General features: G+C 31.2%; 2 protein-coding genes across 3 annotated transcripts; one reads left to right on the top strand and one right to left on the bottom strand.

The window, feature by feature from the left end:
- Positions 1-1447: 1447 nt before the first annotated feature.
- On the top strand, positions 1448-23158 carry LOC114930690 (lipase 3-like). 2 transcript variants are annotated; one of them, XM_085479664.1, is made up of 7 exons: positions 1498-1802; positions 7971-8151; positions 8787-8901; positions 14838-15081; positions 17301-17462; positions 21016-21243; positions 21400-23158. In XM_085479664.1, exons 1-7 carry the CDS (start codon positions 1656-1658, stop codon positions 21550-21552), a joined length of 1230 nt encoding a protein of 409 aa, XP_085335790.1. In that variant the 5' UTR covers positions 1498-1655; the 3' UTR covers positions 21553-23158. The 2 variants fall into 2 exon arrangements, with proteins under 2 accessions (XP_085335791.1, XP_085335790.1); XM_085479665.1 differs by lacking the exons at positions 21016-21243; positions 21400-23158 and adding an exon at positions 17965-18503 and having other exon boundaries at positions 1448-1802.
- On the bottom strand, positions 22302-24009 carry LOC146724524 (uncharacterized). Its single transcript, XM_085479663.1, has one exon. The coding sequence runs from the start codon at positions 23965-23967 to the stop codon at positions 22489-22491; it is 1479 nt and encodes a 492-aa protein (XP_085335789.1). The 5' UTR covers positions 23968-24009; the 3' UTR covers positions 22302-22488.

The following is a 24009-nucleotide window of genomic DNA, read 5'->3' as shown; positions in this document are numbered from 1 at the left end:
TGCGTAACCCAATTTAAATTCATCGACTTATTAAACCAAAATGTTCATTAAAAAATAGACTCTAATGCGTAATATGTCATAATTTTGCTTAAAAGAATTTTTATTGTTTTTATATTTACTGAAGAAGGCTGAGGTAACAGCCGAAACGTTTTATTAATTTTATTATCATTGTATATACTAAGAAATAAATCAATTATGTGTTGACATTACATCTCTCACTAATTTAATATGCTCGTTATAGTTGGCCCTGTCTTTCTAAATCTTAATTTTAAATTATATGTATATTTTTCAAATAAATATTTAGTTATTATTGATTAGGTGTCCACTTTTAAAAGATGAAAATATTTTTGTTATTTCTAACAATATTTTCTTCTCTCCCCCCCATAACATTAATAGTTATTGTAATCTGCATAATTACACCATTTATCATTATCAGTTTTTTATTATATAATGTTTAACACTACTGCAGTAGAAGATTGAAGATTGATGTCACCTCGCGCATTTCTACTTCATTAAAAGCTCATTAAAAAACTGATATTGACAAATGATATAACTGTTCAGAATACAATAACTGATAAATGTTTACTGCACAGAATTATCGTAGTAAGAGAAAAAAAATATCCTTCAAAATATTTACATTAGTTTCATCTTTCAAAAGTACACATAATTCAGAAAATCCAATCGGACAAGTTTCGTCGAGATTCTACGGTGCCATGAAAATCTCTTAATCTATAATTCGATAGAATCTCCGGATTATATGATCTATCGAGTATTATGGTACCGATCGCGATATTCTATGCTAACAATGACGATGGTTGATCCTGTTATAAGTAATACAGGTAATCCCGTTGTAAAAAATGTACATTGACAAAAAGAGATTTATTAAAAAATATTATAATAGAAATTATTTAAATATTAATTATAGTGGAAATTTTGCTTTATATGGACCGAGGATGCGCCTACACTTGTGTACGAAAGAATTTTTTAAATCATGAGAGGGAAATATACAAACAATGTAACAACGATATGATAATAGGTACATTGGTGATCTAAATTATAGAAGTTAAATAAATAAATATACAAAGTAAAAAAAATAATAATAAACAAAGAAATATATATACATGAATAAATAATAAATAAATAAATAAATAATAAAATAAATAAATAAGTAAATAATTTAATTCAGTGATTTAAAATATTCAAAAATATTGTTAGCTAGTTGTCCACGCCTTTTGTATTATGTTATTATAATTTTAACAATTTATAAATTTTTTATACATATTGTATTATATATTAAACTATATATTATACACATTAAATTATATAATTATTATATCTTCATATAATGTATATGAAAAAATCTATTAACCTTTGTCAAACTGTTGATTCTATTGAACGTGGTCAGTAACGCAGTACAACCTTTGCTCTTTCTATCAATCAGTATGTAATTTATTTTTTTCTATTAGCATAATATCTCACGTCATCGATGTAACATTATAAATACAAATAGTGGACAGGATGTTAATGCGCTCAGTCTTTATTCATATTTACTCGCTTGTTTTCTGCCCTTCTTCTTCTTTGATAATACATATCCCGATACTCCAGAAAACTCTCTCGGGTTGTCCATTTTCATTTACTGTTTAGTATAGTTAATTATGGATGGAATAAGATTGATAGGGTTTATATGTTTGTTGTCGTTTTACCGTTGTCTTGATGGGGCGACCATCGGGCTAAACAAACTCGTGGAAACAATTCGATCTAGCTCGAACAATGAGCTCAATTCCAATAGAATTTTCAACACTGTAAGTACACACTTTAACTAATTACAATAAGGCTTAAAGTTTTCATTATTCCGATTAGTTGAATATCTTCAACGTTGTCAAAAATTGATTAAAAAGTGCAATCTTATACATGATGACACTTGATTCACGCTCACTATTTGTAAGTACATAGCGTTATTCCTTAACAAAAAATATTTTTTATACATTTTCTGTCTACATTTTTAATAAAGAAATAATTACACTGATCGACACCATTTTGGTCTTAAAGCAAATGAAGCAAATGTTTCTGGTAGATTTTGATGCGCTGATTACAAATGTGGCTCAGAAAATATATCATGTCAAGTTTTTGAGATATTCTAATTGGAAGGTGCAAAAATGAGATTTTAGACCTTTTTTAAAACAATATTTAAATATTTTCTTTCAACATTTGGATAGATAATATATTAAAGTGCTATTCTTAACCTTTACCACGCTTACTCGATTGCTATGATTCGAATCTGTTTTATCTTTTCAAGATATGTAAATCCTTGTATTTCCGCTACACGTATAGATATACCTTTATAAGTAACGTTTTTGCCTGGGATCAATAATAATCGTAAAAATTAGTAATTAGTTTTTCGACACTTAGCAACTAAGCACTATCAGCTGATGTGCATAAACAAATCGTTTTGTTGCCACTGCCAATGAGTTCGGAATTTATTAACAAATTCTCAAAGTTTCTCGCTTCATTCTTCAGAATTAAACTATTGGTTGTAAAAATTACATACTGCTGCTAATGTTAATTTAAACTACTTAAAAGTTTCTTCCTTGACATGAAAAATTAAGATAGTCGTTTGCTTTCGTAAAACAGAGATTTAAAAATAAGACACTTTTTAATTTTTATATCGATAACTATTCGTCAAATGAAAAAAGTCACTGCCAAGTGTCGAAAAACTAATTACTAATTTTTACAATTATTATTTGATCCCAGGCAAAATTGTTACTTATATTATTTGCTTATATTTTCATTCTCTACAACATCCTGTACGGTCCAAACTTATTTCAAATTCACCCTGTATAACACTTTAATATGCTATTTACCTAAATATTTTTAAAAAATTGTTAAAAATATTATAGGTCGTTGAAAATGGCCTAAAAGCTCATTTTTGCACCTTTAGATTAGAATATTTCAAAAACTTGACGTGATACGACATTTTCTGAGCCAGATTCGCAAATTAAAATCTACCAAACACAGCTTCGTTTGCTTTAGGGCTTAAAAAAAGTTGTATTCTTGTCGTCCAGTAAAAATCGCGTCCAATATGGACGCGGGGTCAGACACAAATGCGTAGTTACGCATCATATTTTTTGAAAAATTATACGCATACATTTACATCTACAAAATTTCCCAAACTTGTATATACATCATCGTTAAGTAAGTAGTCTTTAATAATATTTATTTATAAATATAAATTTAACATATATAAGATAGGCAATAAGAGCCAAATCGCGGATGACAGTGCGTTATTCTAAACGAAACTAAATTTTTTCGTTAGAATTAAATACCTGTGCACAAGGCACCAAATTTTTACTTGGACACGGCCAAGATATAAAATTGGAATAATCTCTACAAGAGATTTTTAATTCCATGTATCCCCTATTCCCCCTAAAGAAATAAAGTGCGAGAGAAAAATATAGATCCGAAAGTCGCAGAATCGGGAATCGAACCCGAGACCTTTCGCTTGCCGGGCGACTGCTCTTCCAACTGAGCTATTCAGATCCTTTCGATTCTATACTTTTCTCTGTTATATATATTAATGTTGGTAAATAAACGCCTTTAAGCCAGCGTGTATAAATTAAGAGTTTAACTAGGCTTTGTAATATATAAATATAAATTTAACATATATAAGATAGGCAATAAGAGCCAAATCGCGGATGACAGTGCGTTATTCTAAACGAAACTAAATTTTTTCGTTAGAATTAAATACCTGTGCACAAGGCACCAAATTTTTACTTGGACACGGCCAAGATATAAAATTGGAATAATCTCTACAAGAGATTTTTAATTCCATGTATCCCCTATTCCCCCTAAAGAAATAAAGTGCGAGAGAAAAATATAGATCCGAAAGTCGCAGAATCGGGAATCGAACCCGAGACCTTTCGCTTGCCGGGCGACTGCTCTTCCAACTGAGCTATTCAGATCCTTTCGATTCTATACTTTTCTCTGTTATATATATTAATGTTGGTAAATAAACGCCTTTAAGCCAGCGTGTATAAATTAAGAGTTTAACTAGGCTCTGTAATATATAAATATAAATTTAACATATATAAGATAGGCAATAAGAGCCAAATCGCGGATGACAGTGCGTTATTCTAAACGAAACTAAATTTTTTCGTTAGAATTAAATACCTGTGCACAAGGCACCAAATTTTTACTTGGACACGGCCAAGATATAACGGCGTTTATTTACCAACATTAATATATATAACAGAGAAAAGTATAGAATCGAAAGGATCTGAATAGCTCAGTTGGAAGAGCAGTCGCCCGGCAAGCGAAAGGTCTCGGGGTCGATTCCCGATTCTGCGACTTTCGGATCTATATTTTTCTCTCGCACTTTATTTCTTTAGGGGGAATAGGGGATACATGGAATTAAAAATCTCTTGTAGAGATTATTCCAATTTTATATCTTGGCCGTGTCCAAGTAAAAATTTGGTGCCTTGTGCACAGGTATTTAATTCTAACGAAAAAATTTAGTTTCGTTTAGAATAACGCACTGTCATCCGCGATTTGGCTCTTATTGCCTATCTTATATATGTTAAATTTATATTTATATATTACAGAGCCTAGTTAAACTCTTAATTTATACACGCTGGCTTAAAGGCGTTTATTTACCAACATTAATATATATAACAGAGAAAAGTATAGAATCGAAAGGATCTGAATAGCTCAGTTGGAAGAGCAGTCGCCCGGCAAGCGAAAGGTCTCGGGTTCGATTCCCGATTCTGCGACTTTCGGATCTATATTTTTCTCTCGCACTTTATTTCTTTAGGGGGAATAGGGGATACATGGAATTAAAAATCTCTTGTAGAGATTATTCCAATTTTATATCTTGGCCGTGTCCAAGTAAAAATTTGGTGCCTTGTGCACAGGTATTTAATTCTAACGAAAAAATTTAGTTTCGTTTAGAATAACGCACTGTCATCCGCGATTTGGCTCTTATTGCCTATCTTATATATGTTAAATTTATATTTATATATTACAGAGCCTAGTTAAACTCTTAATTTATACACGCTGGCTTAAAGGCGTTTATTTACCAACATTAATATATATAACAGAGAAAAGTATAGAATCGAAAGGATCTGAATAGCTCAGTTGGAAGAGCAGTCGCCCGGCAAGCGAAAGGTCTCGGGGTCGATTCCCGATTCTGCGACTTTCGGATCTATATTTTTCTCTCGCACTTTATTTCTTTAGGGGGAATAGGGGATACATGGAATTAAAAATCTCTTGTAGAGATTATTCCAATTTTATATCTTGGCCGTGTCCAAGTAAAAATTTGGTGCCTTGTGCACAGGTATTTAATTCTAACGAAAAAATTTAGTTTCGTTTAGAATAACGCACTGTCATCCGCGATTTGGCTCTTATTGCCTATCTTATATATGTTAAATTTATATTTATATATTACAGAGCCTAGTTAAACTCTTAATTTATACACGCTGGCTTAAAGGCGTTTATTTACCAACATTAATATATATAACAGAGAAAAGTATAGAATCGAAAGGATCTGAATAGCTCAGTTGGAAGAGCAGTCGCCCGGCAAGCGAAAGGTCTCGGGTTCGATTCCCGATTCTGCGACTTTCGGATCTATATTTTTCTCTCGCACTTTATTTCTTTAGGGGGAATAGGGGATACATGGAATTAAAAATCTCTTGTAGAGATTATTCCAATTTTATATCTTGGCCGTGTCCAAGTAAAAATTTGGTGCCTTGTGCACAGGTATTTAATTCTAACGAAAAAATTTAGTTTCGTTTAGAATAACGCACTGTCATCCGCGATTTGGCTCTTATTGCCTATCTTATATATGTTAAATTTATATTTATATATTACAGAGCCTAGTTAAACTCTTAATTTATACACGCTGGCTTAAAGGCGTTTATTTACCAACATTAATATATATAACAGAGAAAAGTATAGAATCGAAAGGATCTGAATAGCTCAGTTGGAAGAGCAGTCGCCCGGCAAGCGAAAGGTCTCGGGTTCGATTCCCGATTCTGCGACTTTCGGATCTATATTTTTCTCTCGCACTTTATTTCTTTAGGGGGAATAGGGGATACATGGAATTAAAAATCTCTTGTAGAGATTATTCCAATTTTATATCTTGGCCGTGTCCAAGTAAAAATTTGGTGCCTTGTGCACAAGTATTTAATTCTAACGAAAAAATTTAGTTTCGTTTAGAATAACGCACTGTCATCCGCGATTTGGCTCTTATTGCCTATCTTATATATGTTAAATTTATATTTATATATTACAGAGCCTAGTTAAACTCTTAATTTATACACGCTGGCTTAAAGGCGTTTATTTACCAACATTAATATATATAACAGAGAAAAGTATAGAATCGAAAGGATCTGAATAGCTCAGTTGGAAGAGCAGTCGCCCGGCAAGCGAAAGGTCTCGGGTTCGATTCCCGATTCTGCGACTTTCGGATCTATATTTTTCTCTCGCACTTTATTTCTTTAGGGGGAATAGGGGATACATGGAATTAAAAATCTCTTGTAGAGATTATTCCAATTTTATATCTTGGCCGTGTCCAAGTAAAAATTTGGTGCCTTGTGCACAGGTATTTAATTCTAACGAAAAAATTTAGTTTCGTTTAGAATAACGCACTGTCATCCGCGATTTGGCTCTTATTGCCTATCTTATATATGTTAAATTTATATTTATATATTACAGAGCCTAGTTAAACTCTTAATTTATACACGCTGGCTTAAAGGCGTTTATTTACCAACATTAATATATATAACAGAGAAAAGTATAGAATCGAAAGGATCTGAATAGCTCAGTTGGAAGAGCAGTCGCCCGGCAAGCGAAAGGTCTCGGGTTCGATTCCCGATTCTGCGACTTTCGGATCTATATTTTTCTCTCGCACTTTATTTCTTTAGGGGGAATAGGGGATACATGGAATTAAAAATCTCTTGTAGAGATTATTCCAATTTTATATCTTGGCCGTGTCCAAGTAAAAATTTGGTGCCTTGTGCACAGGTATTTAATTCTAACGAAAAAATTTAGTTTCGTTTAGAATAACGCACTGTCATCCGCGATTTGGCTCTTATTGCCTATCTTATATATGTTAAATTTATATTTATATATTACAGAGCCTAGTTAAACTCTTAATATTTATTTATTTATTTTTTATGCAGATTATTGTTAAGAATCAATTTAAAAAATATATTAAAAAATACTGTGGTTACATTTAAAAAATTCAAGATTATTTTTCTTGGCCTTGGCAATATCATTCAAAGTCCAAATGATGAGATCAGTAAATATTTTCAAACAATTTCTATCTGAAACATTTTTTTATAAAACTTAAAATTTTTCAAGATGTTCCGGGGTTTCGAACTTTGTGAATGATTAATTGAACACTCTATCAGTGTCTACACAAACATTATTAGATACATACATATTATATATTAGAGAGATATGGACAACAATATATAATCCTCTACAATTTTTTCTAAAATAATTTTAATTGACTTCTACACTTTACCTCGCAAAAATATTTTAATTATTTTATATTTTTTGAAAATTATAATTATATGCTTAATTAGATGTCATTAATGTTTATTTGATTTTATTTTAAATTTTATTATTTTTATCATGTAATTATTATCATAGTATTACCCTATATATTTATTATATATTGTATATGATCTTTTATATTTATATTGTTATTGTAAAACGCTACATTATTAAGAAAATATCAAGAGATACTGTAGTGTCTAGCTCCAAGTAAATGCATGAAGGGCCAGACCGACCGTGTATTTATACGCGACATCCTCATTTTTTTCGCGAGTACTTGATTATTGGTTTTCATATAAAGGCTACACAAGTAAATTTTTATAGGTTTTAATGCATAGCCAGGGATTGAATTAATAATACACAAAAGTGTTTTGTTATTTTATATTATACTCTCATTTTCGTTATTCTTTTTTCAGCCAGAGATAATAGAAAAAGCAGGTTACTCCACGGAAACTCACACTGTAATAACAGAAGATGGCTATATTTTGACGTTACATCGTATCCCAGGTGGCAATGCATCTCTACCTGTATTACTGGTACATGGTGCTTTTAACGACGACAGTGTTTGGATCACTCTTGGTAAAGGCAAAGCACTCGGTACGACTTTTTATATAATCATTGAAAGATATACCAGTAATGTTAATCACATCATATCGTTAATCTTTCTTTCAAGTAAAAAATATTGAAGAAAAAAATATTGAATTTAAATGGCAAGAAACAAAAATATTTTAATGCACTTAGAATTGCGTTACAATTTTAGTTTATCTTATTTTTTGAAATTTTTTGGAATTTAAAAGTTGAGTTTTGAGAGAGAGAGAAATTTTGTTACATACAGATGTATATCTGTATACAGATATATATATGTATATATATATATATATATATATATATATATATATATATCTGAAATAGTTTTATAACAAAATTAACACCGTAACTTGATTTATAATTCACTAATTACAATTCTAAATATAATCGTATATGTAAATTATGTAAATATATAAAATACACACACACACACATATATACATACATGTGTGTGTGTGTATTTTATATATTTATATAATTTACATATACGATTATATTTAGAATTGTAATTAGTGAATTATAAATCAAGTTACGGTGTTAATTTTGTTATAAAACTATTTTATAGTAAAAATATGATAAAAATATGGAATATGAAAAAAAAAGGAAATCAAGTATTGCAAATATTTTTACATTTTATGTTCTAGCTTATTTATTAGCGGATCAGGGGTATGATGTTTGGTTGGCTAATATGCGTGGTACTACTTATTCTAGAAAGCACATTTCTCTATCAACATCAGATTGGAAATTTTGGGATTTTAGGTACTCTTTTTTAAAATAAAAAAAAAATAAAGTGATAAATATAAGGCCAACTTATCGAGCTGAATATTCGAGATGTTCAGTCAACTACCATTTATTACATGTATAAATTATAAAACTACAGTCATTATATTAAAACTAACGCAAATTACAATCATTCTATAAACGTTTCGACCGCACGCGGTCTTCTTCAGTATAATTATTGAAATATAAATTCTTACAATTCACATAATATCGAAATTTAATTATAGTTATTCAGAATCAAGAGTTTTTGAGCAATTAACGCGTGTTTCAATCCGTCCTGTCCAACAATGTTCGCCTCGATATGATCCCTGATTTTGTTCAGATCTCGGATAGTTTCATCGTTAATATGCGAGAAATTAACCCGTTCCGTAGGCGCTGCGATTAATAAAAAATTACCGATCAACGTATGTCCAAATTATAATATGTATCCCCTACAATTGGTAGTATGCTTACCTATCATCGTTCTTCTTGACAATTTTGCTACTTATTAACAGTTATTAAGGATGACACATAACAAACCAACAATACAGAAAGACAGCTCATTTTAAACTCTACTTGATCGGAGAGCGTGCGTGTTTATATATGATCTAATATCTATGTTTTACTCGTTAATGTCCTATTTGTCCTATTATTATTTCTTGTTCGCTAATATATCCAAAATATCAAAATACGACTCGCTAAGTAACTCAGTATCTTTGTTTAAATTTAGTCCATTTTTTTGTTCCTTGATATGTAGCATCTCAGAAATGAGTCTTTTATAATAATTATTTTCGTTGTCCATGATCTTAACATTGTCCCAATTAAAAGTATGATGTTCATTTATTATGTGTTCAGAAATTACTGAATGTTTCGTTGAGTCCAACCTAATATTATTTTTATGTTCTTTTATTCGCGTCTGCAATTGCCTCTTTGTTTGGCCTACATAAGATGCATTACAATTATTGCAACTGATCTTATAAACCACATTCGAATTGCATGGATGTTTAGTTTTATCTTTCTGCGCTTTAATAATATTATCCAGTTTGTTGAGACATCTATACCCTACCATACAATTTTTATTTTTTACCGAGGAAACAATCATTTCTGAGATCCCATCTATATACGGAATGACAAAGAATTTTTTATTGACCGAGTCATTTCCTATACTTTTTGTTCTTTCTATGTTGGCCTGTCTCTCTATAATGCTCCCCTTAGATATGATGTGTTCTATCCGATGATTAATTTTGTTAAAAATCAGATCAAGAGGGTAACCATTGCTTCTGAGTATATTAATAATTAACTCCAAATTTTTATTAAAAAATAGTGGATGTGATAGCAATAGACATCTGTCTACAAGGTTATATATTATTCCAATTTTGTGGCATAATGGGTGGTTTGAATAAAATGATAACGTCCTTCCTGAGAAGGTTTCTTTTTGATACCAGTCTATATATATTTTGTTATTAATAATTTTAAGTGATAAATCTAAGAAATTCAAGCTATGGTTAACCTCTTGTTCGACCGTGAATTTAAGTCTTTCATGATAGTTGTTAAAATTATTCACAATCTGAGTCATATTAGTCATAGAGGTGGCCACTATTATGTCATCCACATAACGAAAATAAAACAAACATTCCAAATTCAACGCTTTGAGAACTGTATCCTCAAGATCTTGCATAACCAGGTCTGCAATAATTGGTGATAACGGTGACCCCATAGGGGTCCCAAACGTCTGTTTATAAATTATGTCATCAAATGTAAAATATGTAGAAGTCAATATGAATTTTATACCCCCCAAAAATTCGTCATTACAAAATAGGATTTTTCATCTCACCAGCGGGTTATTTAATCGTTTACCTGTACTCGCGTGGAATAGAATTTTCGAACATCATAACATTGCTTTTAAAAATTGCCACAACAGATTGGTTACTGCACACGAAAAGAAATTCAATTGGCTTAAGAGAAAACAACACTATAAGTATATCAACAGCATCAAACCTATAGATATACATTGTTCTTTACATTTTGAAACTTCACAACCGACGAAAATATCACAAAATTCTCTCAGGGCAATCACTAATGATGCCAAGGAGATCAATATACACATAGAAGCCAATAAATTTCTCAATGATACAATTAACCCTTTGGAAAATACTAATAAAAAATGGTTTGTTAATCTTTCCAACACAGACATTCCGCCTAACGTTTCTAATCTGTTGCAAATGGGTGATAAATTCTGTCTTCCGAATATTAGTAAAAAAACAGCGATACATGAATTCATCAAGGACATAGAGAGTAATAGCAAACGAAATAATATTAATAATCTCACAACGATCAGAAATATCGCGGTTCCAAAATTTGCACAACTTCTGAACACGAAGGATAAAAATGACGTAAGTCAACAAAAATTACTTGGTGCACACAGAGATTTAATAAAATTTTGTAAAGACAATCCGAATGTTCTATTCACACGCGCGGACAAGGGTAATGCTACGGTGGCAATGGAAAGATCTCATTATATTAACAAAATGGAAAACGTTTTAAAAGATGTCAACACTTACACTATTGTTAAAAAAAATCCGTGCAAAAAAATAGAGAACGATTTGAATGATTTGTTGAAGAGATGGCTTAAAGAAGATTATATTTCAAAAAACGAATATTATAAATTACGTTGTAGTGATTCTCTCCTTCCAAAAGCGTATGGATTACTTAAAATCCATAAGGAAAACTATCCAGTTAGAATCATAGTTTCATCGGTTGATACAGCTCTATACTCGCTGGCTTCGTTTTTACAAAACACCTTACGAACTAGCCTACCCAAAGCGAAAAGTCATATTAATAATAGTTTTGATTTGTACAGCATATTGTCTGGTAAAAAGATTGATGAGAATGATAGGATGTTTTCCTTGGATGTGGTGTCTTTGTTTACGAACGTTCCTCTGGATCTTGCGATTGACGGTATTAACGATAGATGGGATCACATTGGAATAAATACTAAAATACCGAAAAACGAATTTTTGGGGGGTATAAAATTCATATTGACTTCTACATATTTTACATTTGATGACATAATTTATAAACAGACGTTTGGGACCCCTATGGGGTCACCGTTATCACCAATTATTGCAGACCTGGTTATACAAGATCTTGAGGATACAGTTCTCAAAGCGTTGAATTTGGAATGTTTGTTTTATTTTCGTTATGTGAATGACATAATAGTGGCCACCTCTATGACTAATATGACTCAGATTGTGAATAATTTTAACAACTATCATGAAAGACTTAAATTCACGGTCGAACAAGAGGTTAACCATAGCTTGAATTTCTTAGATTTATCACTTAAAATTATTAATAACAAAATATATATAGACTGGTATCAAAAAGAAACCTTCTCAGGAAGGACGTTATCATTTTATTCAAACCACCCATTATGCCACAAAATTGGAATAATATATAACCTTGTAGACAGATGTCTATTGCTATCACATCCACTATTTTTTAATAAAAATTTGGAGTTAATTATTAATATACTCAGAAGCAATGGTTACCCTCTTGATCTGATTTTTAACAAAATTAATCATCGGATAGAACACATCATATCTAAGGGGAGCATTATAGAGAGACAGGCCAACATAGAAAGAACAAAAAGTATAGGAAATGACTCGGTCAATAAAAAATTCTTTGTCATTCCGTATATAGATGGGATCTCAGAAATGATTGTTTCCTCGGTAAAAAATAAAAATTGTATGGTAGGGTATAGATGTCTCAACAAACTGGATAATATTATTAAAGCGCAGAAAGATAAAACTAAACATCCATGCAATTCGAATGTGGTTTATAAGATCAGTTGCAATAATTGTAATGCATCTTATGTAGGCCAAACAAAGAGGCAATTGCAGACGCGAATAAAAGAACATAAAAATAATATTAGGTTGGACTCAACGAAACATTCAGTAATTTCTGAACACATAATAAATGAACATCATACTTTTAATTGGGACAATGTTAAGATCATGGACAACGAAAATAATTATTATAAAAGACTCATTTCTGAGATGCTACATATCAAGGAACAAAAAAATGGACTAAATTTAAACAAAGATACTGAGTTACTTAGCGAGTCGTATTTTGATATTTTGGATATATTAGCGAACAAGAAATAATAATAGGACAAATAGGTCATTAACGAGTAAAACATAGATATTAGATCATATATAAACACGCACGCTCTCCGATTAAGTAGAGTTTAAAATGAGCTGTCTTTCTGTATTGTTGGTTTGTTATGTGTCATCCTTAATAACTGTTAATAAGTAGCAAAATTGTCAAGAAGAACGATGATAGGTAAGCATACTACCAATTGTAGGGGATACATATTATAATTTGGACATACGTTGATCGGTAATTTTTTATTAATCGCAGCGCCTACGGAACGGGTTAATTTCTCGCATATTAACGATGAAACTATCCGAGATCTGAACAAAATCAGGGATCATATCGAGGCGAACATTGTTGGACAGGACGGATTGAAACACGCGTTAATTGCTCAAAAACTCTTGATTCTGAATAACTATAATTAAATTTCGATATTATGTGAATTGTAAGAATTTATATTTCAATAATTATACTGAAGAAGACCGCGTGCGGTCGAAACGTTTATAGAATGATTGTAATTTGCGTTAGTTTTAATATAATGACTGTAGTTTTATAATTTATACATGTAATAAATGGTAGTTGACTGAACATCTCGAATATTCAGCTCGATAAGTTGGCCTTATATTTATCACTTTGTTTTCAATATACGAGCGACAATTGTATTAATTTAAAAAAAAAAATAATTTTTTGAAATTAGATAGTTTTTCCTTTAGTGAAGTTTTTGTAAATGCAAATTTAATATAATTACAACAAAATTAAGAATTAGCATTTTTCCTAAATACATCTTATATTTATTTTTCAATATACCAATACGGTGCTTTCTTATTTTTATGTATAAATAATTTTTGTTATAAAATTATCAAAATTTTTACACAAAGAATTTTTTATACATATTACTTAAAGATTCAAGGAAACAGCTAATATATTCATCTAAAATTTTTAAAAATTATTTCAAAAACAAATGCATTTTTGGATACTTTAATAAAAATTTTTTGAGTTTTTGGACAAACAATATGGGAATGGCGTTAAATTTATATACATATATGTATACATATATTATATAAATATTATTGTATCATTTGTTAATACATTATAATACATGCATAAAAATATTGAGGTAAGATAATCAGAAATTGAATATTTTACGATATATTTTATAGCATTATATGTATGAAATTATATCTCATTAAAGTATAAAATAATTTAAAAATAATTAAATATCGCAAAAATAATTAAATATCTTCATCACTTTTATACACAATTTGTAAGATATTGATTTTTTTAAATGAAAAAATATAATAATCCCATTTAAAAAATTCATGCTGTTTAGTACGATTCTAATAATATTATCTAAGGTTCAAACCGTAAAACCAATTAAGTTTTCTTCAAATATTTTTAACATTACAATTCTCGTTTAAAACATATCTCTTCTTAAAATATTTCCTTTCCGAAATATTGGACAGTTCTGGACTTATCGCGCACTTTATATATATATATATATATATATATATATATATATTGTATATGTGTGTGTGGGTGTGTGTGTGTGCGTGTGCGTGTGTGTGTGCGTGTGCGTGTGCGTGTGCGTATGCGTGTGCGTGTGCGTGTGCGTTAGCATGTGCGTGTGTGTGTGTGTGTGTGTATATATATATATATATATATATATATATATATATAATTTAATATCATATATATGTATATTAATATTATATATACAGAAGTATATGTACAAATGCGTGTGTATATTTAAATATTTTATGAAGATGTATTGTATTTTCTATCAGCTTTCACGAAGAAGGAATATATGATGTGCCCGCGATGATTACATATATCACAAATATGAGATCACAACCATTGCACGCGTACATTGGTCATTCTATGGGCACAACAGCTTTTTACATAACGATAGTAGAGCGTCCAAAATTTGCTGAAATGGTGAAAATAATGTTCAGTTTCGGACCAGCAGTTTTCGTAGACCATATGAAAAGTCCAATACGACCAGTACTTTATTTGATAAAAGAGTTTCAGGTAATAATATAACATATGTGAAAATACTATTAGAAAATAAATTATATTGTAAAATAATTGTATAGAACATTATTTTTTACTTTATTTGTTGAAAGAAATTCAGGTAATAATATAATAGGTAAAAATACTATCAGAAAATAATTTATATTGTATAAAATAACTGTTTAGAATACTATACATATTAAATTTTTAATATTCTCTTAAATACTATAAATAAATACATACACTGAAAAAAACTATTGATTTCAAATAAATATATATTTCAATAGTGCCATTACCACCTGTTTTGTTTGAAACTAATAATATTGATTTGCTGTGAAAAAATACTTATTTGATAAGAAATCCTTTTTCAAAATAGATAAATATTTATTTGCTTCAAACAAATAGTGTTAATGGCGTTATTGAAATAGATATTTATTTGAAATCCATAACTTTTTTTAGTGTATAAGTAAATATATATGTCTCTAGCATGAATATTGAAACACCAATAAATTTCATGTTAGACGATTGAACAACTACGAATAGCCAAGAAGATAAGAAATAACTGTATTTTATTATTAAAACTTATTTTATAGTATTTAAGAGCTTGCAATTTATGTTAAAAGTTAATATTAATAAGAATATTTTGTAAGTCAGCTCTCCAATTGTTTGAAAAACTCCATATTCATCTCGACTAAGAGCCAAACGCGATGTTATTGCGACAAATTAAGATAAGAAGATTTTTGGAAACTGAGGAATTTGAATCCTATGGTTGGGATCTCAGAAATTCCCCTTGTTCCTTCTCTAAACATCCCCTGTAAGAAAAAGACGAGAAAAATATTGGTCCGAAAGTCGGCTGAATCGGGAATCGAACCCGAGACCTTCCGCTTGCCGGGCGACTGCTCTTCCAACTGAGCTATTCAGACACTTACAAATCAATATTTTTCTCAATGTTTATACCCCCCCCCACCCCCCCCTCCCCACCAAGGCGTCGTACCTGGTCCAAACGCAACAAATATTAATAAGAATATTTTGTAAGTCAGCTCTCCAATTGTTTTAAAAACTCCATATTCATCTCGACTAAGAGCCAAACGCGATGTTATTGCGACAAATTAAGATAAAAAGATTTTTGGAAACTGAGGAATTTGAATCCTATGGTTGAGATCTCAGAAATTCCCCTTGTTCCTTCTCTTAACATCCCCTGTAAGAAAAAGACGAGAAAAATATTGGTCCGAAAGTCGGCTGAATCGGGAAGAGCAGTCGCCCGGCAAGCGGAAGGTCTCGGGTTCGATTCCCGATTCAGCCGACTTTCGGACCAATATTTTTCTCGTCTTTTTCTTACAGGGGATGTTTAGAGAAGGAACAAGGGGAATTTTTGAGATCCCAACCATAGGATTCAAATTCCTCAGTTTCCAAAAATCTTCTTATCTTAATTTGTCGCAATAACATCGCGTTTGGCTCTTAGTCGAGATAAATATGGAGTTTTTAAAACAATTGGAGAGCTGACTTACAAAATATTCTTATTAATATTTGTTGCGTTTGGACCAGGTACGACGCCTTGGTGGGGGGGGGGGGGGTATAAACATTGAGAAAAATATTGATTTGTAAGTGTCTGAATAGCTCAGTTGGAAGAGCAGTCGCCCGGCAAGCGGAAGGTCTCGGGTTCGATTCCCGATTCAGCCGACTTTCGGACCAATATTTTTCTCGTCTTTTTCTTACAGGGGATGTTTAGAGAAGAAACAAGGGGAATTTCTGAGATCCCAACCATAGGATTCAAATTCCTCAGTTTCCAAAAATCTTCTTATCTTAATTTGTCGCAATAACATCGCGTTTGGCTCTTAGTCGAGATGAATATGGAGTTTTTAAAAGTTAATGTTAGAAATTATAAAAAAAAATTATGAAAAATAATATTTTTGTTGTTACAAAATAATGCATAAACAACATAACATTCTATATATCTTCCCAGATAACAAACTCACGTAATTAAACGTCAAAATAACGTCATTTTGACGTCAGCTTACTACCTGGGTTGTTCAGGATTTTTAAAAATACTTTATAAAGTAGCTCGTTGCCATTACTTGTTACTGTTTTTAAAAACTAATTTGTTACAATTATTGTTAATATTATAATTTCTTTAAAAAAATCTTAATATTCTTAATCTTTAAAAATATCCTAAAAGTTTAAATGCATTTATTTACGAGTAAATTATCATGATGAAATAAAGAAATTTTTGATTGCAGCCACTATTGCGAGTTTTGTTCCATAACGAATTATTTCCGCAAGATTTTTATAACACACTAAAGACGTTACTCGGTTGCAACCTGGATTATTACCAATCGGAGTTCTGCGTCAATAATTTATTATTTAATCCCATGGGTTACGATCCCGAGCAATTAAATTTTGTGAGTAATAATTCTTCTGCATATTATAATAATAAATTAAGAAGGCTCTAATATACAAAAAAAATAGGATGTAAAAATAGCTAATAAGAATCAGATGCATATATTAAACATGACAAACTTGTATTTATATTCTTCTCTAATTATTTAAAAAAACTTCTATTTTTATTTTTCTTTACTTGCTTAGTAATTCTCTTTATATATTTTATATAAAAGTAACTAGAGCAGAATTTAAAAATTATTTACTTATTGTGTAAAATATTATAAATTTATATTAAAAATTAAAATATATTATAACTTGATATTAGAAAAAAAGAGACAGAAAAAAATGAAAAAGAAATTTACATGTTAGTAAATTATATTATATAAAATAATTAGAGAAGAGTGTACACAGACAAGTTTGTTGCGCATAATATCTGCGTCTAATTTTTATTAAATCTTTTCATATATTTCCTAATCTTCCGTAATAAAATGTCGCGATGGAAGTATGATCCTTACGTTTCAGGATCGTGCGATTATACTTCCCAATAAGCAAAAAGTCATTGCTATAACGTTATTACTCATACAGCACAACAAGATTGCAGCAGCATTGTGGCAACATTTCATTGCAATGTTACAACATTGCATAAACATTGTGAAATGTTGCAGCAATCTTGCTGCAAGGTTGCAGCAACGGTAAAATGTCCGTTTTCAGAAACATTGTTCTATAACATTGCAGCAATAATGCAATAAAATATATATGTAATATTATTATTGAATTATTGGAAATGTGCCAAATACATGATCGGACTGAATGTTTTGTACCTAATACTTTTTGCGTGAATTTTATTTTCATAACATTTCTAAAATGTTGCTGCAACGTTGTTAAACTATATTGCAAATTTATGCCTATATAATATTTCCGCAATATTGCTATACAATATACAATACTGCAATGTTGTTGCAATATTGCTGCAAACTTGAGTGATGTATAAAATTGTTGTCAAGTATGTAGTTTTTAACATTGTATGCAACATCATGAATAAACTTTGACATTGATTTAAAGGTTTTGGTAATGTTATTAAATAATATTTTTAAAATATTTATAAAACATCAGTTAAAATACTTTTTGAAATATTTATTAATAATATTTTAAACATATTTATCAAACATTCACAGCAAACACAGTATATAAATGTTATATACTTAAGCATGTTACATGTAACGTATATGTTAGTTGTAATTTCCCACTCATAGATGTAACATTTTTAATATTACATATATTACATTGTAGATATATTGTCATTATATCCCAAGATAACACTGACTTATCAATACATCAATGTGTTATTTGGTAATATATTGATACTAGCTTTTCGGACCGCGCTTTGCGCGGTCCTCAAAGCCTTTCTCATTCCTCATAGCCTATATTATAAATCCGTTTTAACACAAAAAATTAATTCTTTTTTTGTATTACCTCGAACTACTTCCACATTTGTTGTCCGACTTTCACGAAATTTATATCAAAATAAATGTTTAAATTTTTTTTGGATGACTACTATGTTATCTATTTCTTTCTCCCAGATATTTTATTTTACACCGCGTTTTGCATATATTTAAATATTTATTATATATTTTTATTTTTATTTTCTTGTTTATTTTAATTTCCACACAATTTCATATTTTTTAAATATAAAACATTATTTTAGTTAATATATACTTTAAATATTTTTTTTATTACTTAATTATTATATCCTTTTTTACATTTTACTCAATTTTTTTTATTTCTAATGCACCCATCGCTAACCCGCTATTATTAGCTCTCATACAATGTCATAATTCTTCAATTTACAAAATTTCCCTGTATATTACATTTTTTGTAAAACATTTTTCACTTTCTTCAATTAAATGTCCTTGATTGCTACATTCATCAATTTTAATTTTTACACTTTCTCTTTTTGTTGCTCTAGAAAATGCCACATAAAGTTGACCATGAGCAAATACAGGATGTGGCAAATAAATTCCAATTTTTTCTAAACTTTGTCCTTGTGATTTATTTATTGTCATAGCAAATGACACTCGAATAGGAAACTGTCTTCGTTTAAACTTAAATGGCAGTTCCAAATCATTTGTAATTAAATCTATCCTCGGAATCATAACAATTTGTCCTCGAGCAGGACCTGTTATAACTTCTACATAAATTATATTATTTTTCAAATTAGTTATAATAAATCTTATTCCATTACAAAGTCCTTTTTTAGTATTTAAATTTCTTAATAAGATTACTGTAGCACCAACTTTTATTTTAAGCCGATGAACTGGCATTCCAGAAGGTGTCAGTGAGTTTAGAAACTCAGTTGGAAAATTTAATTGCTCCTGTGGATCATCACTTACAATACAGTCAATAAAAGCAAATTTTTTAAAAATTACTTCTTGGTGTGACCAAGTCAATAAATGCGTATGCACATGGGTGCGTGGATACGTGGGTGGGTGCGTGGGTGGATAAATAAAGTGATAAAAATTTGTTAAAATCATATAGTAGCCATCCCGGACAAAATCTAAGTACAAATTTCGAAAAAGTCTGTGAATAAATGTTTGAATGCGTAGGTGGATGCATGGGTGGGATAAAACTTAAAAGAACCACACAGCAGCTTTCTCAGAAAAATTTGCAACATTTTTGTACCAATTTTGTGAAAATTGGTCCATTAATGCGCATGCGTGTGGGTGAATGCGTGGGTGGAGGTGTAACACTTGAAAAAACCACATCGTCGCCATCTCCAAAAAATTTGCAACATTTTGGTATCAATTTTTACAAAAATCCGTTCATAAATATGCGATTGCGTGGGTGGATGCGTGGGTGGGGGCGTAAACTTAAAAAACCCACACAGCAGCTTTCTCAGAAAAATTTGCAACATTTTTGTACCAATTTCGTGAAAATTGGTCCATAAATGCGCATGCATGTGGGTAAATGCGTGGGTGGGTGAGTGGGTGGAAGTGTAACACTTAAAAAAACCGCATCGTCGCTATCTCCAAAAATTTTGCAACATTTTGATACCATGTGTTCAGAAATATTGCAAAAAAAATTTTTTTTGCAAAAACATACCCTCCTCTGAGGAAAAAAATAAAAATTAAAAAATTAAAAAAAAACCCACAGCAGCCACCCCCGAAAAATTTACAACATTTTGGTACCAGTTTCACGAAAATCGGTCCACGAATGCGGAAGTAGTTCGGGTACAGACAGACAGACAGATGGTGCTTATATATATAGATATAATTACAATATAACTACAATGTAATATATGTTATATTAAAATATTACATCTATGAGTGGGAAATTACAACTAACATGGATGTTACATGTAACGTACACGTTATATTATCTGTTATATTCCGTTTTATTATAGCAATGTAACAATTATATATCGGTTTTTGCTGGGTTATATCATAACGTTTAGAATATTTATATAATATCAACATTTTAAAACGTTGATTAAATATTTCTTGCTTATTGGGTTCAGATTTAACCTCGTATACAAATACACATCTGTTTATATATATATTTTTACTCCTTATTTAGACTCGGTTGCCTTTCATCGTGAGTCACCTACCCATCGCCGTCTCGCTTAGGACTATGGTGCACATCGTTCAAATAATTGAATCGCGTACGCCTCGTCAATACGATTACGGTCCAGAGAAAAATCTCTTGATATATAAATCGGTAGAACCTCCAACGTACAATATATCAAGTATCAAGGTACCGACAGCAATATATTACGGCGACAACGACTTGTTTATAGATCCCACTGTAAGTAATGAAAAAGTATTTAAATTATAAGATTTTATAGTAAAGATTGTGACTTGCGATTTATATAAATGTAGACAATATTTCATATTTTTATAATCGGAATAATTGCTCTTAAAAGAAATTATTGCATATAATAATTCAAAAAATTTCTTCAAGGATGTAAAGAGGTTTTACCATTTTCTACCCAACGTAATAGATATGTACGAAGTGCCGTGGGCCAATTTTAATCATATGGACTTTATATTTGCTAATGATGCGCCAAAGCTTTTGTACGAAAGAATTTTGAAGATCATGAGAGGAAAATATTAAAATAATGTTAGTTCACATTATCAATGTATGTATTATCATATCGTCGTTATATACATTTTGAGGATACGATAATAATACATTGATGATGTAAATTATGGAAATTAAATAAATGAATAAATAAAATAATTAATTAGTTCAGTGGTTTAAAGTACTCAAAAATCACTCTCTAGTTGTCTACGTCTTTTGTAATATATTATTATTATTTTAGAAATTTATTAGAGATTTAGAGATTTTTTATATATGCGCATATACATTGAATTATATACAGGTTGTTTCTGATACATACACATTATTATATCGGGTTGTCTATCTGCTTACCGACAGGGACATGCTTTATGAGAAAAAGAAGTCGACTTTATCACTTCAAAGTATACAGTATAAACACTTGTGAAATTGGATAATATAGATAATATTTACAATTAATAATATAGATAAAATAGTGTAGGTAAAATTTAATAATCTTTTACTAATTTTTTATTAAAAAATATTTTTTAATTTATCTATAATAAAATTTTTATCTATAAATATAATAAGTCATATATAATCTAGTAAATATAATAAGTCATATAATAGAATTAATCTATAAATTTAATGAGTCATATAGTAGTAGTAGTAGTAGTAGTAGTAGTAAATTTTATTGGTCCCCTTGGGGTTTCAATTCCCTTACAATTTAACAATACAGCAGCCGCATATACAAAGGTGCTAATTCAAACAAAAACAAAAATAAAAACAAAAAATATAAAACGCACGCTACCATGACCTCTTCGCTATTAACCTCTTAACCTATCTTATTGCTAACTTAACCTATCTGTCCTAAGGGGTTGGACTTCCGCTTTGGGTCGCCCGTTGTCCAGGCCATCTCCCCTTGGCTTCTGCCCAACCCCATGTACACACACACACGCTTCTTGGACTTCCGTTTCCTCTTGCTTTCTTTTCTTAAACATTCTTCCCCTTTGCCCCCCTCACGTCATTCTCTCCTCCATCATCCTCTTTCCCTCCTACTCTCTCCACACTTCTCTCTCCTCTCCCCTTTCTTATCTCCCTTTCTCTCTCTATCTCTCTCATCCATCCTTCCCCTTCTCCCTTTTCTCCTAGTATCTCCCTCACTACTTCCTGCCAACTCTCTTTCCTCTCCCCCCTCACTTCACACCTCTCCCATACATGCTCCCACGATTCTACCTCCTCTCCACATATCCTACATTTCCTCTTTTCTGCTTCCTCCCAATACCTGCTTTCTAAAATCTCACTTCCTAATCTGAATCTTGCTATCCTCCTCCATCTACTCTCTCCCCAATCCTTTCTTAAGTATTCTGGCACTCCTTCTCCTCTAACCTCCTTGTACCATCTGTTAAATTCTGATCCCTTTATTCTCTCCTCCCTCTCCCTCCTCTGCTCCTCCAGATCCCTCCTTATTAACTCCCCAAACCATCCCTCCTCCATACCTCTTCTCTCCTCCACCTCCTCTATCCTCCTACCTCTTTTCCTGAAATATTCTTCCCTTTCCCTTTCCCACTCCGATCCCACTATTCCTATTTTCGCCCTTTCTCTCATTTCCTCCCAGCATTTCCTCGCTAGCTCGCTTCCTCTTCCTTCCTCCATTCTCTTCTCGAAATTCCATGCCCTTTTTCCGGCTCTTATCCTCAGCTTCTCTCTTCTCAGTTCCTCCCTCACCATATAACCTGGCGTACCCCTTTCTACTCCTAATATCCATCTCAGGTATCTTTCTTCCATCCTTTCCATTCCCTCTCTCTCCTTCCACCCCCATATTTCCACCCCGTAGCTCATCACTGTCCACACCAATTTGTCGAAAAGCCATAATCTTCTCCCCCAATCTTTTCCAAACTTTCTCTTTCCTATTCCCCATACTTGCCCCATAATAGCCGCCGCTCTCCTCATCCTATCTTTCACTTGTCCTTCTTGTCCTCCATTCCTCTGTAGTCTATATCCCAGATACGTAAACTCCTTCACTTCCTCCATTTTCTCTCCTTTCCATCTCCACTCCCTCTTCTTCCATCTTCCTCCCTTTCTCCTAAACCTCATTATCTTCGTCTTCTTTGCGTTCAGCTCCAATCTCTTGTTGTCTAGATATTCTTCTAACCTTTCTACCATACTTCTCAGTTCCTCTTCCTCCTCTACCAACAACACCATATCATCCACGTATGCCAATGTATAAATCCTTTTTTCTCCTATTCTTACTCCTCCTCTTTTCACCTTCCCCATTTTTTCCTCTAAGTCCGCTATTAGGATGTTGAATAGTATTGGACTCAATGGGCACCCCTGTCTTACTCCTTTCTCAATCCAAAAACTCTCTCCAACTTCTTCCCCTATCTTTATCCTGCATGTTGTCTCTCTCATCACCATCTCTACCCTTCTTCTCAATCCTTTCCTTACTCCTCTCTCCTCCATTGCCTCCATTAATTTCTCCCTGTCTACCGAGTCAAATGCTGCTCTCAGATC

Source organism: Nylanderia fulva, unplaced genomic scaffold, assembly GCF_048542155.1.
Source record: "Nylanderia fulva isolate GAGA-0341 unplaced genomic scaffold, ASM4854215v1 Scaffold127, whole genome shotgun sequence".
NCBI lineage: Eukaryota > Metazoa > Arthropoda > Insecta > Hymenoptera > Formicidae > Nylanderia > Nylanderia fulva.
The sequence above is the reverse complement of the archived record's forward strand: the minus strand, read 5'-3'. Positions and strand labels throughout refer to the sequence as shown.

What these genes read in the sequence shown, in the direction of transcription:
- LOC114930690 (XM_085479664.1), top strand. Translation starts at nt 1,656, where the DNA reads ATGGATGGAATAAGATTGATAGGGTTTATATGTTTGTTGTCGTTTTAC. An exon ending in ATCCCGAGCAATTAAATTTT is followed by an intron (nt 17,463 to 21,015) that starts GTGAGTAATAAT and finishes CTCCTTATTTAG; the next exon opens with ACTCGGTTGCCTTTCATCGT. An exon ending in ACTTGTTTATAGATCCCACT is followed by an intron (nt 21,244 to 21,399) that starts GTAAGTAATGAA and finishes AATTTCTTCAAG; the next exon opens with GATGTAAAGAGGTTTTACCA.
- LOC146724524 (XM_085479663.1), bottom strand. Translation starts at nt 23,967, where the DNA reads ATGGAGGCAATGGAGGAGAGAGGAGTAAGGAAAGGATTGAGAAGAAGG.